The sequence below is a fragment of the Rousettus aegyptiacus genome, unplaced genomic scaffold (genome assembly GCF_014176215.1).
Source record: "Rousettus aegyptiacus isolate mRouAeg1 unplaced genomic scaffold, mRouAeg1.p scaffold_m13_p_8, whole genome shotgun sequence".
Classification (NCBI taxonomy): Eukaryota; Metazoa; Chordata; class Mammalia; order Chiroptera; family Pteropodidae; genus Rousettus; species Rousettus aegyptiacus.
In genome coordinates this window covers 45,545,603-45,560,079 of record NW_023416311.1, presented here as the reverse complement: position 1 = coordinate 45,560,079, position 14,477 = coordinate 45,545,603, and the positions used below count along the sequence as shown (strand labels likewise).

Sequence of the window (14,477 nt, the reverse complement as noted above, 5' to 3'; positions counted from 1 at the left end):
CTATTAAATGTGGTTAGTAATATTTGCCTCTAAGTATTGCAAAGACAGAGGCATGTTGATGAGTCCCAGACATCTTTAGGATTATACTTAGTACACATTTGGCTTTTTTACCTTTCTTTCTCTTCTCCAATCTGTTTCTTTTCTCGCTCGTGTCTCTTCCACCTATGTCCCCATTTCTCTTCCTCCCTTCTTTGCTTTCTAATTAAACACAATTATACAACTTCTATGAATACCTGTTGTGCGCCATGGATGGAGAGACATCCTAGAATAAAAGACAAGGTCTCTACACTCATATATTTATATTCCACAGGCAGAAAAGTGCAATAAACAATTGATTAACAAGAAAACACAGTTAAGTGCTGTGATGAGATTGATCATTAATATTCCTCAGATTTTAGCCCTCAACTTTTAGCCTTCAAATCTTTTTTTTTGTAACCATGTATCCGTGGGCTTGTTTTCTTTCTGCTATGATTTAAACATTGATAACTTCCAAATCTACATTTCCAAAGAAATTGGGAATACTGGAATACCACTCAAGATAAAGATGAAAAAAGAAAACGGAGAAGTTAAATGACTTATTCGAGTTCACATTCGAACGTAATGTAACATTTTAATGTAATAAAATATAAAGTAATAAAGCATTTTAATTTATTAACAATAATTTCTTGATTATTTATACACTAATTAGATTGTCTCCCTGTGATTTACTTAACTGATAGACACAGTTAACTGCTGTTCATTCTGTGTGAATTAAAAATTTAGAAAAAAAACACTTTAGACTATTACAGTGTAGATTTATGCAGATGTATTGTTTTGAAAAGACGGGAGAAACTTAATCAATCTGAAGAAGTTTTTCTTTTTGATATTTGGATACATGGCTAATTTGTCATAATAATTGTGAATAATGAAATTGCTAAAAACTTCTATTGGTAAATGAATACAATTCTTTTCTCCTATACTGTAATTTTTTTTTTATACCAATTAAAAATGAATCAAAAGGCATCACTTGGCATATGAACAGTTGCATGACATGTTCAGGACACTCCTTTAAAATTTTTTTACATAATTTGATTTTCTTCAACCTCAAAAAAGTTATTCCAGCCTCTACAATTTATTTGCTAACTTTACTATTAAACTGAATTGTATTTGTCTTCAAATTTATGTGTGGTGATGTTATTATCTTTTGGTTTGTGTTGTGAGCAGACATTTGACCTTGCATGGAGAGGTTTTATATATTTTTATGTCCAAAATATTTTGTCTTGAATTTTTAAAATGATTTTTATAAAATGCTAATTTTTTAAGTGAACAGTTTCATAAAGACAATATGTGCTATTATGATTTATTGCTTCATTTGATGGCCAATTATAAAATTTTAAATTCTGATAAATTTTCTCTTTTATTATAGTATTCTGCGGAAAATTATTTTCCAGTGTTAATATTTAAAAGATTAAGAATGAAACGTTGATTTTAAAAATCATTGTTTTACTTTTAAAATTCTAGGTGAATAATAAAATGTTAGACTAAGGAAAGGTTTTTTTACGTCAGAATATATCTAGAGATATATTAGCATAGAGGTTAATTTTTCCCGATAAGTTCCCAAAATAGATAAAAAATCATTTAATTCTTTGAAGGAGAAACACCTCAATCAGAAAGAATCAGTTACACTTCTACTGTGTATTTCTGTGGTAGATATTGAGGGGGCTACAGGAAGAATATAAATAACTTTCAGCTACTTTTATCCACCTTCATTTTGAAAGATGAATCAATACCATTAGGCTGTTGGTATTAAAAACATAATATTTTAACAGCTAGAAGATTAAATTGTTTAAAACAGCATAGTAAAGAAACAAGATTATTTAGATAGAGAAGACTACTCAGGACAAGGAAGCTTATATATATGTATATAATCTTCATATATAATCAATATAAGAATATGACTTTTAAGGAAAATAAAACATTATTCTATGTGTTTGATAAATATCAATTTTGATCTTATGCTAGTGCCACATAAAAATAAACTTCAGATTTATTAATAAACATAAAAAATAAAGCCACAAAACTACTAAATAAAATATAAGTGAAGAATTTTTTGTGTCAGAAAGTTGAATTAAATAAAATGCAAGTAAAAGCTGGAAATAATATGTGCCGCAAATATAAAGGATTGATGTTTTTAAATATACAGTTATCCAAATCAGTTTATTTAAAAAGTAATATACCAATTAAAAGTAGACCAAGAACATGAATAAGAAATTTATAATGATTAGAATATAAAATTTGATAAAATATTAAAACATTTCAATCTCAATAGTAATAAAAATAATTATTAAGAAATGTAATTAGAAAATAATGCATCATTTAATTTGTCTGTCACTGTCTACAGTGGCCCCCTTCCAACCTGTTGTCCATACTCCAACCAAAATGAGAACAAATCTGGTGGTATTGACGCCCATGAGAATCACTACAATGCCTTCTTATGACATTTAGGCAAAAGAACAATTTTTCTAAGTGACCTGACAAAAGGCTTTATATTGTCTTTTCTCTATGGACTCTGACCAATCAGAATGATTGCTGGTCATAGCTACCAGATGTGTCCCTTATGGAAGAAAGAGCAAAAAGAAAAAAAGGAAGAAAAAAGGAAGGTATAAGGGATGAAAGCTTGGAAGAGTAATGAGAATAATCTTGGGAAAGTTCAGGGGCTGATTGTATTAATCTAGTTTAAGAACCAACTGTAGTTGGAGTAAGTTAGTAAGAAGTTTATAAGAAGCAATCAAGTGTGGTCTGAAATCTTCAAAGGAAGCAATTTTACTAGTGAGTCCCAAGTTATGAATGGTGTAGAACGTGATGCTGAAGTGGAGCATGAATGAACATTGTTGGGGATGAAGCCATCCAAGTAACTTTGAGGACTTAGGTATGAAAATTAGTCATGATAATGTTAGAGACTGAGCTGTAAAGAAAATAAAGCCACTTGCAAAGACCTCAGTAAATGAAGGAGAGTGTCTGAGAGACTAGTGGATAATGGCATTGAGAATGAAAATGCCCTGGCTTCATTTATGCTGTTATTAATATATGTCTTATAATTATTTTCTGTGTCTCATTAAGTGCCCTGTGATGGTCATATTACTAGCCTGTGGACTTCCCGAAGATAGTAAATTATTCTTGGTCCTAGTATCTTGGAATATAAGGCATGCTCCATGTTTTTTTTGTGTGCGTGGAAAATCACAGAGAATAATAGACCCAAGTTGTCATGGGTATTAAATGAAAGATCTGTGACTTGAACCTAGATTCTCAGTCTGACTTATCTGTATAGCTAGGAATGTTAGAAGGCTACAGGTGGATACAACTGGGCTTACCAAGAGCTAGAAGAAAATGGATAGGTAACTTGGGAGGTAGCCAAAGCGAAGTAGCATAGAGATCATGAGGGATAGCTGGTTTCAGAAGTCAGTGACCAAAGAACTAAGAACAGCATTGGTAGAGACAGGTAAAGCAGAGTTGAATGGGATCCAAGTGATTAAGAAAAAACTTTAGTTGTCTTTGAGAAGTTAAGCTAATCTAAGGGTCACTAAAATCTGAAATGTTACAAATAGTCACTTTCTGAAACTGGAGCTTTAAATTTTTTTTCTTCCCAATTAAATACAATTTTTATGAAGCTATAGAAAATTGTTTTTATCACATAAAAGACTTGTGTTTTTGACTAGGGGATAAATTAGGCTGTACTCATTAAATTTTGGTTTTGGAGGGAATTCTTTTCTTTCCTCACAATCTTTAATCTCTAAGGCTATTAAGGAGGAATCAAAAAAGAGGAAAAAAAGATATAATGAGGGGAGAACAGAAGAAAGCAAGAGAAAGAGGTGAGAGAAATTAGTAAAGAAAGTGAAGAAGATGAAAGGTAAAGAACAGGAGAGAAAACAGAAAATAAAGAAATAAGAGGTAGATAAAAATACAAACAAAGGGAATAGGAAAAAAGACGGCAGAGATGAATGCATGAATTTAAAATTAACTAAAAATATTTATTTAACCAAGCTAACTTAAGGTTGTTGAAACTTTTGCATAAAATCTTATATATGGATACAATTTGCAGTTCAGATAGTAAAATTCATTCTCTTACTTTCAAGTTTTAGGTAAATAGCCAAATTATAATATTCTAAGAAAATTTATCTCTAATTACTTGATTAACACCAAAGTTAGCTATTGATTCTCAAAGGCTTTTATTGGGTGGTATTTAATAATAAAAAATAAAATGAAAAATTTTGATGTTTATCTTGATAGGTTAGCCCCCCTCAAACAGGAATCTGCAGTATTATAATTTATTGTAGCACTGGTAGGTAGAGGATATAGATGAGTAAAGACTTACGTTATACATCTAGTAACTTCAATTGGTTATTAATTGTGCCATGAATATTTAGATATAGCTTATGTTAGCAGTGTTAATTATTACGGATATCTATGCTTTTTGATATTGTAAACTTTTCAATTTTATGACAAAATATTCATCATCCTTGTTGTCTATTAGTCTTCAGTGTAGGAGTATTATTAGAAAACAAAATTGCTAGATAACTCTGTCATGTTCATTCATGGGTAGATGAGATAAGAGGAAATTCAAACCATTATGAAAACTCTTACAGAGACCTTTTTTGTCTTCCCTTTGTGCATAATAGAATTATGTATATAGACTTTCTGTAACTGTATTCTATTTCATGTCATATTTGATTATGTTTTGAAGGATTTAATTATTGAATTTTAAACTAATAAAAATTAATTGAACATGAGATTCTAATTTGGTCAGGTAGTAATTTCTGGTATGATATAATGAGCATTTTATATTTTCTTTTATTTATATAATTGTCTTAGTGGATTAAATATATATTTCATTAGGAAGGTTCTTTGCCAGTCTCTTCTGATAATGAAATTTCATGAGGTTTCTTTTTTATATTTAAAAAAAAATCTAATGATGTAGATATGCTATACAAACATGTTGATTCTGACTTTTCACTAGCTATTTAACTTACCTAGAGAAATTAGTACCTATCAACTTTCTAGCATTTGATACTAGCATATAGTTTTAGAGGTTTCATTTTAATTTAATGATTGCTCATTATAATTTTGAAAATTGTGCTGGGGCATTAAATCATAATTATATCTATTTTTGAAAGCTACAGCTTTTTAAGGTGATAGAGCAATTTATGTATATACTTAAAATATTTGGTATATGAGAGGTAAAACAAACATGAATTAGCCATACTGTGAAAAACACAAGTTTTTTGTTTTCCATAGGAATTTGAAAGCCTAATTTAATTTTTGTCTGCCATTTCTTACAGGCTTCTTTGGTATTTTTTAAAGATATTACCTCTTTCCCATCTCCCGAAATCAGAAAGTTGGAGACAGCTTTGACTTCTTGATGAACAACTGCACATTGTGATTTGGGATTAGAATGCTAAAAACCAAAAAACACAAAAGAATCTTCTATATCTTTCAGCTGGTTGGCAGGAATTGAAAAACAGCTGATACTTTAATCTTCAATTGTATCATTTCCAAGAAAGGCAACTCAGTAAAATGACTATGGTAGGGGTCTGAAGATACCAGGGAGCTTGATGTCACCAGCTGTGGGTAATCAGGCTTTTATTTTATATTGTTTGAAGACGTTCTAGGAATTTTTAAACTTTACATTGCAAGGGTTATAGTATAGGTTTAATATTTGTTAGTTTATATGCTTTGTTCATTTGACTCATTCATTTTCTACCTTAGTGCCCAGAGTAGTTGAGGTGGCTAATGATAACAAAATTCAGCAAAGCATAAATAGAAAATAAAATCAGAACCAGGAAAAATCGAAGTTGTAACAGGATATACCAAGATTGGGGAAAAGCATGTAGATCATAGCATATATAGTTACTACACTAGAGCTATTACTTTGTCTCTAAGCTTCTCAAAGGTCAAAATGAAAAGGGAGATAAAATCATATAACACTATTAAATAAAAGGGAGCACGCCACACACATTGCAGGGGAAGGTAAGCTATTCATTGTATTTAGCTCTAATAGAATTTCTTATTGGAGGCTGTAAAACTGACTTTTGTTGTGACATTGTGCTTGACAATATCACTACAGCTAATGCAGGAAGGAGATTCATAAGGCCGTCTCTGGCAGAAGCTAGAATCCTTCAGTGAAAGTGGAGGCCATAACACCAAAATCAGTTCTGTGGAGGTCTAAGAATGCAGCTATCTTGTAATATAACCTTGACTCAGAATAATGGATGAACTGGATGTGCTTTTAACAGTTCTCTCTTAGTACTGTTTTTCTTAGCTGCAGTTTGGATGTGGAATGAGTAATTAATTATTTGTATTCCCTGGGAAAAGGTCTCAATTGCAGATGTTGTATACTTGTTTGAAGGTGAATCTGTAAGATTAGAAGAATTTACTAGTAAATTCATTAGCCAATTCAAAAAAAAATTGAAGACCTATATTTTCTTTAAAAATTTTCAAACTTTTATGTATGAAAATATGTTTTACATGTTTGTATGAGGCTGACTCCCATAAAATTATCCAAAGCTTGTCTCTTGCTAGGATAAAAAAATATTACTGATAATTAAAGGAAATTGCCAGTGTTAAACTTTAATTTTTGCTTGTGATTTTTATGATATATCATACTAATTGATGCCTCACTATTTTCTAGTTGGTTATTCTCGATTTCTCTTTGTAGATTTTTTATGTTGCTGTTCTGTATAAATACTCTAGGTTTTAAAGATAAGTAGTTAAATAGTGCTGGATAGCTAGCTATTGTATAAAAAGTATTTCCTTTTGGAAGGAGAATTTTTCTAAAGGAATTTTTTAGTATCTATTAAACTCAAAATTTAAAATATTTTGAAAAATTATTCTTTAAGAGATACTTAATTTGATTTATTAACATTTGGCAGTATAAAGCCTCATATGTTAGGTTGCTCTAAAATATTATTTAAGGAAAAGTACTCAAAGAGACTAACTGACAATGTGCTAGACATATAAAATACTATTACCAGCAAAACAATTCTGTAAGGAAGGAATTATTCCGATATTTCAGATAAGAACATTGAAGCTTGAAGAGATCAAGGAATTTGAGTGGCAGAATTAGAGAGGCAGATTCAAATTCAAAATTTCCTGACACCAAACATTGCTAAGCTGACAGAATGGTAGTCAAACAGTTTGAATCCTCTCTACGCTATTAAATATATCACCATAGAGAAGGTCGCACAACCTCTTTGAGATAAATTTCCTTATTGATAAAATGTGCCAAGTCATAGAAACCTTACAGAATTGTTTTGAAAATTAATGAGATGTTCATAAATAGGTTTAATACAGTTTTTGGCATATAGCTAAACTCAATAAATGGTAGCTACAAATAAAAAGTTACCATGATGTCTCCCAAATGTGTTTTTTTCACTACATTTATGTTGGAGACTATATTCCACTTTAGCATGTTTTAATTCTTTTTCATAGTGTGAATCATAAATAAGAAATTACCAGCAGGTGGAGCTCAGTGTCAGAAAAACCAGATTTCCAAAATTGAGATATTTTTCAACTTGTGTTTTAATAAGAAAATTAAGTAAAGGCATAATTTTGAAATTTATATGCAAAAGTTTTCTATTTTTAACATGGCTACTGAAAGTCATCACCCTGTAACATAGTTCTTGAATATGTAAAAATAATGCTTTAGTTATTCATATTTTAAATTCTTTGTTTTATCTAGTATCATATATAAGGTATGACCATTCAGTTGTATGAGTAAGACACTTAACATGAACTTTACCTATAAAAACCACTTAGAATTTGATCATTTCATTCAGTAATTGGACTGATAATCTCAAATTTAACTCATCGAAACTGCTATTCTCAGAGGATTCCATTTCTTAGTTAATGGTATCACCATTAATCACCTGCTCAAGACAAAATCATGGGAGTCACCCTTGTGTTCGCTCTTTGTCAAATCTCGCTCCCACTTCATCAACAAGTTCTCTCGCTGCTACCTGCACAACATGCTCAAATCTGGCCTCTTGTCAGCATCTCCACTGCCATCGTCCTAATAAAACACACCATAAATTGTGGCCTGGACCACCTTGGCTACACTACCTGCTTGCTCCCTTACTCTTCCTACATTTTATTCTCTATACAGTAACTAGAGTGATCTCAATATGATCTTGTATTTCTCCTGCTTATGATTCTGCAGTGGCGTCTCTGCATGTAACTAGGGATCATCATATCCTAAACTGCACTATCTAGTCCTTGCCCACCTCCCCTGAGCAGAGCCTACCGCTCCTCATCTAACACACTCTCGCTTTTCTGATCTTGTTGCCTTTTGAGCTTGTCAAGGAAATAGTTTACTACTATTTCCTTGACCTTGAGCAGTACTTGGCACATAGAGAAGGCTCAGTAAATATTTTTTTTGAATGTTGAGTAATCTCTTAGAATTTATAATAACAAATAGAGTTGTCAAATATTTAAATACAATAACCTTGGGGAAGGGGAACATTTTTTAAGAAAGAAACTATGCCTGATTGATTATTCTTAGACCTTTTTTTATATAAAAGTAATAGGGTATACAAAATAATCTACTTAGGTTTTAGAAGGCTTTGACAGTGTTCTTTAACCAAAGATTACTAAATATTAAGCCACCATTGGATGGGATATATGCTTTTAGCATGGCCTAGGAAAAGTTTTAAAATTGCAAATCAAAAGGTAAGAATAAATAGGTATTTATTTATCTGGAAGGGTATAAAGATCAAGATGCCTCAGTGATTAAAGATGAGATCTTTTATGGGCTGAATTGTATACATCCAAAAGGTATGTTGGAATCCTAATCCCCCATACCCATGAATATGACCTTATTTGGAAATAAAGTCTGTAGATGTAATCAAGTTAAGATAAGGTCATTCAGGTAGGCTCTAATCCAGTATAATGGGTGTCCTTATAAGAAGAAAAGAGATTGACATACAGGGAATACAGCCATGTGCAAACAGAGGCAGAGATTAGAATTATACTGCCACAAATAAAGGGTTATCTGGGGCTACCAGAAGCTATAAGAGACAAGGAAGGATCCTCCCTTAGTGGGTTTGGAACACCTTGATTTCAGATTTCTAGCCTCCAGAACTGTGAGAAAATAGATTTCTGTTGTCTTAAGCCACCCAGTTTGTGGTGCTTTGTTATAGCAGCCCTAGGACACTAATACAACCTCTACTGTGTTTATTATTTTATAAGTCATATCTAGACAACATCTAATTTTTCTACTTGTGAAGGTCAAAACCAGTGGGTACAGATAATTATTGGAAAAGTGCCTGAATTAGCTTTTCTCAGGGCTAGAACAAGAAGCAAGAAATCTAGCTTTTCTAGATTTTATATTCTTTGACTGTAGACATTAATTTTGATTTATTTTATTTCCAAGACTATTTCCAGATTAAAGTCCTGCAATTTTATGAAGCTGTGAATTTATATGCCAAGCACCTAGCAGAATGCTCAATGAATATTCAAAGAACAAATGAATAAAACAAATAGGAAGTAAAATATAAAAATAGGAAAATGCAAGTAAATTTATGTAGGTTGAAAAATTCAAATTATATGTTTAAAATGATCAAGGGAAAAAAATGAGACCCAGGAAAGAATATTGAGAATCAATATGAATTGGTTTTTTTAACGTATCAACCTATAGCAAAAAAGACAAAACTATTACATTGCTAATGCATCCTTTGAGACTTTTTTGGCAACAGAATACTTTTGGTGAGGTGGAGCAGGAACCTAACCAAAGAATCACAGTATAATAGTCGCACTGATTCTGGAGCAGAGTTGCTTGTATTTGAATTATAGGTTAGCCACTTATTGGCTATGTAACCTTGAACAAGTTAGTTAACCTTTCTGTGCCTCATTTTTCCCATCTGTAAGCTAGGATTTGTAATAGAAATATTTCATAGGGTTTATTGTGAGGGATTAAATGAGATAATCTGCCTAAAATGTTTACAGCAATGCCTGGCTAATAAGAACCTTCCCACTTCATGTTGTCTATTGGTATTTACTAGATATAACATTTTATAAAGTTATTTTCAGAATATAAAATGGAGCTTTTCTCTGACAGGCATGATATAAAGATAAATGTTAAAGAAAACAAAACCAAAATGTTAATATATTTAAAATAGAGAAGTAGAGGAAATTATTCAAAGAGGTAAATCTTAATTTTTTTAATTGCATCGAATTAGAAAGAAAGACAAAGGGTTTAAAGTAGGAGATACTGTGTCAGAATTGTAACGTAGTATCTATTTTTCTATTTTTCTTATTTGTTTCCATACAATTACTTGAACTTTGTTTTATTTTAAAGTATGTTCTGCATAGTATCTGAATATATCTGGCATCCGGTAGTTGCATAAAACAAGGACTTACATAGCAATCAATAAATTATTATAGAGCAGATTATTATCAAAATACTAGCCTTATTTTCAGATTAAACATTTATGATTTTACATATCCCAAACACTCTACTGCTTCTCATTCTATTTTGTTAAGCCTCCACACATTCTTGCTGCAAGGAAATTTAAAATTTTTATTTCTGTCGAGACCTGAAATATCATTTCTGCATAATTTAGATTCTTTCTCTTTGAATCAGAATAATTTAAGATATTGAAGATTTATACCTCATTAAAATTAATTAAAAAGCACTAGATTAAGAAAAGCTTTATAGCACAGAAGTTCGCAATGTTTTGCTTCAAGAACTACTTGAAAATTTAGTCTGCTCTCAGAGAGCTCAAGATCCAAGTTCCTGAAGCAGAAGACTTCTACAGGTTGTATAGGGAGAAAAAGGGTTATTTTATTTAAAAAATGAATTAGAAAATAGATATATTTCTTAAATAAGTGATATTACCTTAATTCGTGAGGATTTTTTTTTGTTGTCGTTACTCAGTAAACCAAAAACATTGTTGGATATAGCAATTCCTTTAATCTTGAAGTAACTTGTATACTTCCATGCTGACATGGGGAGATAGTATCAAATAGGAGATCCAGATCTCTGTGTTTCCTAGCTGGCTTTTGGAAGACTGTGGACAAATTGATTTCTGTGGGCCCACCATGGCCAGCTGTTGGCCAAGATTTGAGATGGAGAAGATGTAATAGATGTTTCCATTGTGCGGATAGGCTGGAGCTCAGTTCTGACTCCCAATCCTATAAAGTGTGTACTTTCAAGTACAGCCCTGAGAGTTAAAAGAGATCAAGTAAGGGAGAAAGCTGTCTCAGGCCTACTATAGCCAGGGCCTAGAAATCATCTAAGAGTCCAGCAGATCATCTATTTTATGTTGCTACTTCAAATGGAAAGAATAATGTTTCTTCTGAATATGGTAGTAGACAAAAGTCTTTTGAAGGAATACTGTCATTCAGATGCCAAGCCAAGCCCATTGAAAAATGAAACTGGCTTGTTTTTCATTTCATTTTGTTTCCTTTATTCACCTCTAAGATTTGAGAAAAATATGTGCTTTCTACTATTCCAAAACATGGGAAGGAAAAAGAGTGCAGTTTTGTTGGTTATCTGTGGAGAGCATTGCTTACAGTTTAAAATTTGTGATGGTGTTAAGATTTCTGATTTCCAAGTTTTAGTTCTTTACTGGCTAATTAGCCCAATATTACTTTATTTCCAATTTCTTTCAGCAAAGGGAAATAGTATACTTTGATAGGTATTAATCAGTCATAATACCTGATAAAGCTTTTCACTGATATAAAATTATATAGTTTAATATTAATTTTATAACCAATTCTTATGGCTTAATTTAGTGACCTGGAACACACTAATTTCTAAATAAATATTTTAATGTATAACATAATTTCTATGAATAATATGAATGGAGTTCTATCTTACATCTGTTTTATTAAAAGTAAAGAATTATATTTACATGTCATTTTGCAGTTTAAGGTTAATTGCCTGCATCCTCCATGTCCCTTAATTAATGTCTTTATATTTTAGGCTAGCATTTTAACCGTATTAGGAAAAACAAATTCTGGCCTTCAAATAAGAATGGCAAATGTCAAAAAATAATGTTTACTGATGGTATAGCTTCATATTTTTTTTCTTACTTTTGAAGAGAGTTGTAATAGACATGTAATTCATGTTTAAATGTTACCAAATTCAATATTTAAGTTATAGTTTTCTAAATATTGGTACCTGTAGTCATTGGGTAAGAACTGTTCATATGTATCAGAATCATTTTTTATATTTATAAGTTTTGTATTATCTTGATTTATAGAGTCATAAAAATTTTAAAGGATGTAGACTCCATTGGCGTCATCTTGTCTTATCAGTCATCTTACATATCATAATGTTTTTGAAGCCCAGAATATTAGGGCCATGCATAGCTTCCTAGTGATTTATACAATTCTGATTTTCTGTAGCTTTAAAATAAAGTCTTACTTCCTTTTCACTCTTCCTTTCCTGATATATATTCTTTTATTTGTATATATATTTTGCATATCTCATCACTGTTCTTAAAAACAATTTTATGCTTTTTACTCTAGTTTTTGAAATTGTTTTTAATCCTCTTAATTTTAATTCATGTTTCTTTTCTTTTGTATCAGTTCTATTGCATGTTTTCAAAATAAATTGGAAAACTATATTTGATTTTGTAACTTTTATATAAATTTCTGTATTATCTTACATTATTCCTACCTTATCCTAAAGTAACTAAAATAAGAGGTTTTTTTGTGTGTTGAGGGCTATCAGGCACCATCCTTAGGAAGACATTAAATATAAGGAGACACACTGACTTGAAATTTTATAACAATTCAACAAGTAAATATTTAGTGAACTCTCATACCTGTGACCTTCCACCCATAATCATGATGGTTGCTTTTTGGTTATTAGTAATGCTCACCTGAATATAATGATTTTTTTTAGACTTATGGCAAATTCTATAAATATATTTTTAATCATTTAAAAATTTATCATTGTCAGTCTGCTTAATCAGATGTTACTACACTCACTCAGATACACATATATTCAGATTCACATATATTAGCTTATGTAATAATTCCATACCTGAATTGATCAAAATGGGATTTTGTGTTCTTATGTGGTCATGATTTATCTTCATTTAATAGAGATCCTGACTTCTTTTAATTTTTTACTCTCTAATATTATTTTATGATGTTTCTAGCCAATCCTTATCACCATAAGTCACATACTAACTCATGAGGGCTAATTTTAGGCAGGAGCTTTCCCTTTTACTAGACACTCAGATTCCCCTGGAAATCGGGCCTGGTTTAGGACCGGTTGGTCATCTTCTGGTGAACTTTTGCCCCCCATGTTGCTGTTGTTAGCCATGTGCTCTCTCTTTCAAGTAGTGTGTCATATTATGTATTATATTATGTATTGTATATGGCAGATCCATTCTTTACTGTATTTTTACTTCCCCAAAGCATCCTCATACAGCTCTTCATTTTCTCAAAAATTTTTTCTGTCCCTTCTGGAATCTTATTCTGATAAGCAAACTTCCTTTTTTAAGAGATTATTTATTCTCCCATATCACAGATACCTCAGCATTGAGAAGTGATCCTTAACGCTGCCTTTATGATTTCTTTACCCTTATGTGAAAGCCTCCATGTTTTCCAGGCTTTAGAGTTTGATTGTATCACATTTACTGCTTCTCACTGATGAACTCTTTCAAATTTCTGTTCCTTTCATTTATCAAAGAATGTATTCTCTGGCTCACTGTCTCTTTTTATACCTTTAACAAAACCTTAGTATCTCTGTTAATCTGTCTTAAAGTAGTACTGACTGAGGGATGGTAGCTGGTAAATTAGTTTAGGTCAATAGACTGTTTTTAAAGTTGATAAGAAGCTCTTCGCCCTTTTTGTCCCTCTTGAGAGACTGGCACCAGCTCTGGATTGCTTACTTTACAGACTTTTTATATCATGAGAAACAAAACCTTATTTGGGTAGGTTAATTTTAAATATATCACTGTCACATATGGCTGAATGCAGTCTTGACTGAAAGTAAGTAAAATTTTAGTGAAAATAGAAAAATACAATGTAGCATAGTAATACTGTTTTCATTATTATTGTTTGTATGTTTTAAAAGGTAATTGATCCTAGAGCACAGGAGCTTTTGTGGCATTAAGATTATTAAGGTACAATTTTAGTGCATCACTAGACATTATGGTAGATTGTAATATTTAAAAATCTGGCTACATTTTGCCTAAATAAATAAATAAAATATAAATATAAAATTTGAAGGCATGGTATTCTCCCTCTCTCAGTTCGCTAGTTTCTGGCTGGATTTGTAGGAAGACCTAAATTGCCCCTGCAGATTAATAACATATCACAAGTTTTATAGTTGCATACATATTTCAGTGTTTAGTGATGTCATAACAGTATTTATGAAAATAGTTAAATCGATGAGTTCTTGAGTTCTTTTTTTTTTGCAGGACCTAATTCTCATAAAGATAAAACAAAAATTTAAAGATTTTAAGGACTATTACATATGTTAGGAG

At 31.2% G+C, this 14,477-nt stretch overlaps 1 protein-coding gene across 8 annotated transcripts in view; it reads left to right on the top strand.

Annotated features, from left to right (window-relative positions):
• The window catches only part of FER (FER tyrosine kinase), a 367,914-nt gene that overhangs the window by 117,257 nt on the left and 236,180 nt on the right, over nucleotides 1–14,477 (top strand). The window contains exon 11 of one of the 8 annotated variants that reach the window (XM_036225811.1): nucleotides 5,316–6,601. The exons of the other annotated variants lie outside the window; for them this stretch is intronic. Coding sequence (XP_036081704.1) covers nucleotides 5,316–5,396 — 81 coding nt within the window. The 3' untranslated portion in view covers nucleotides 5,397–6,601. Of the gene's footprint in view, nucleotides 1–5,315; nucleotides 6,602–14,477 lie in introns of those variants that run through there. 8 annotated transcript variants of the gene reach the window in all.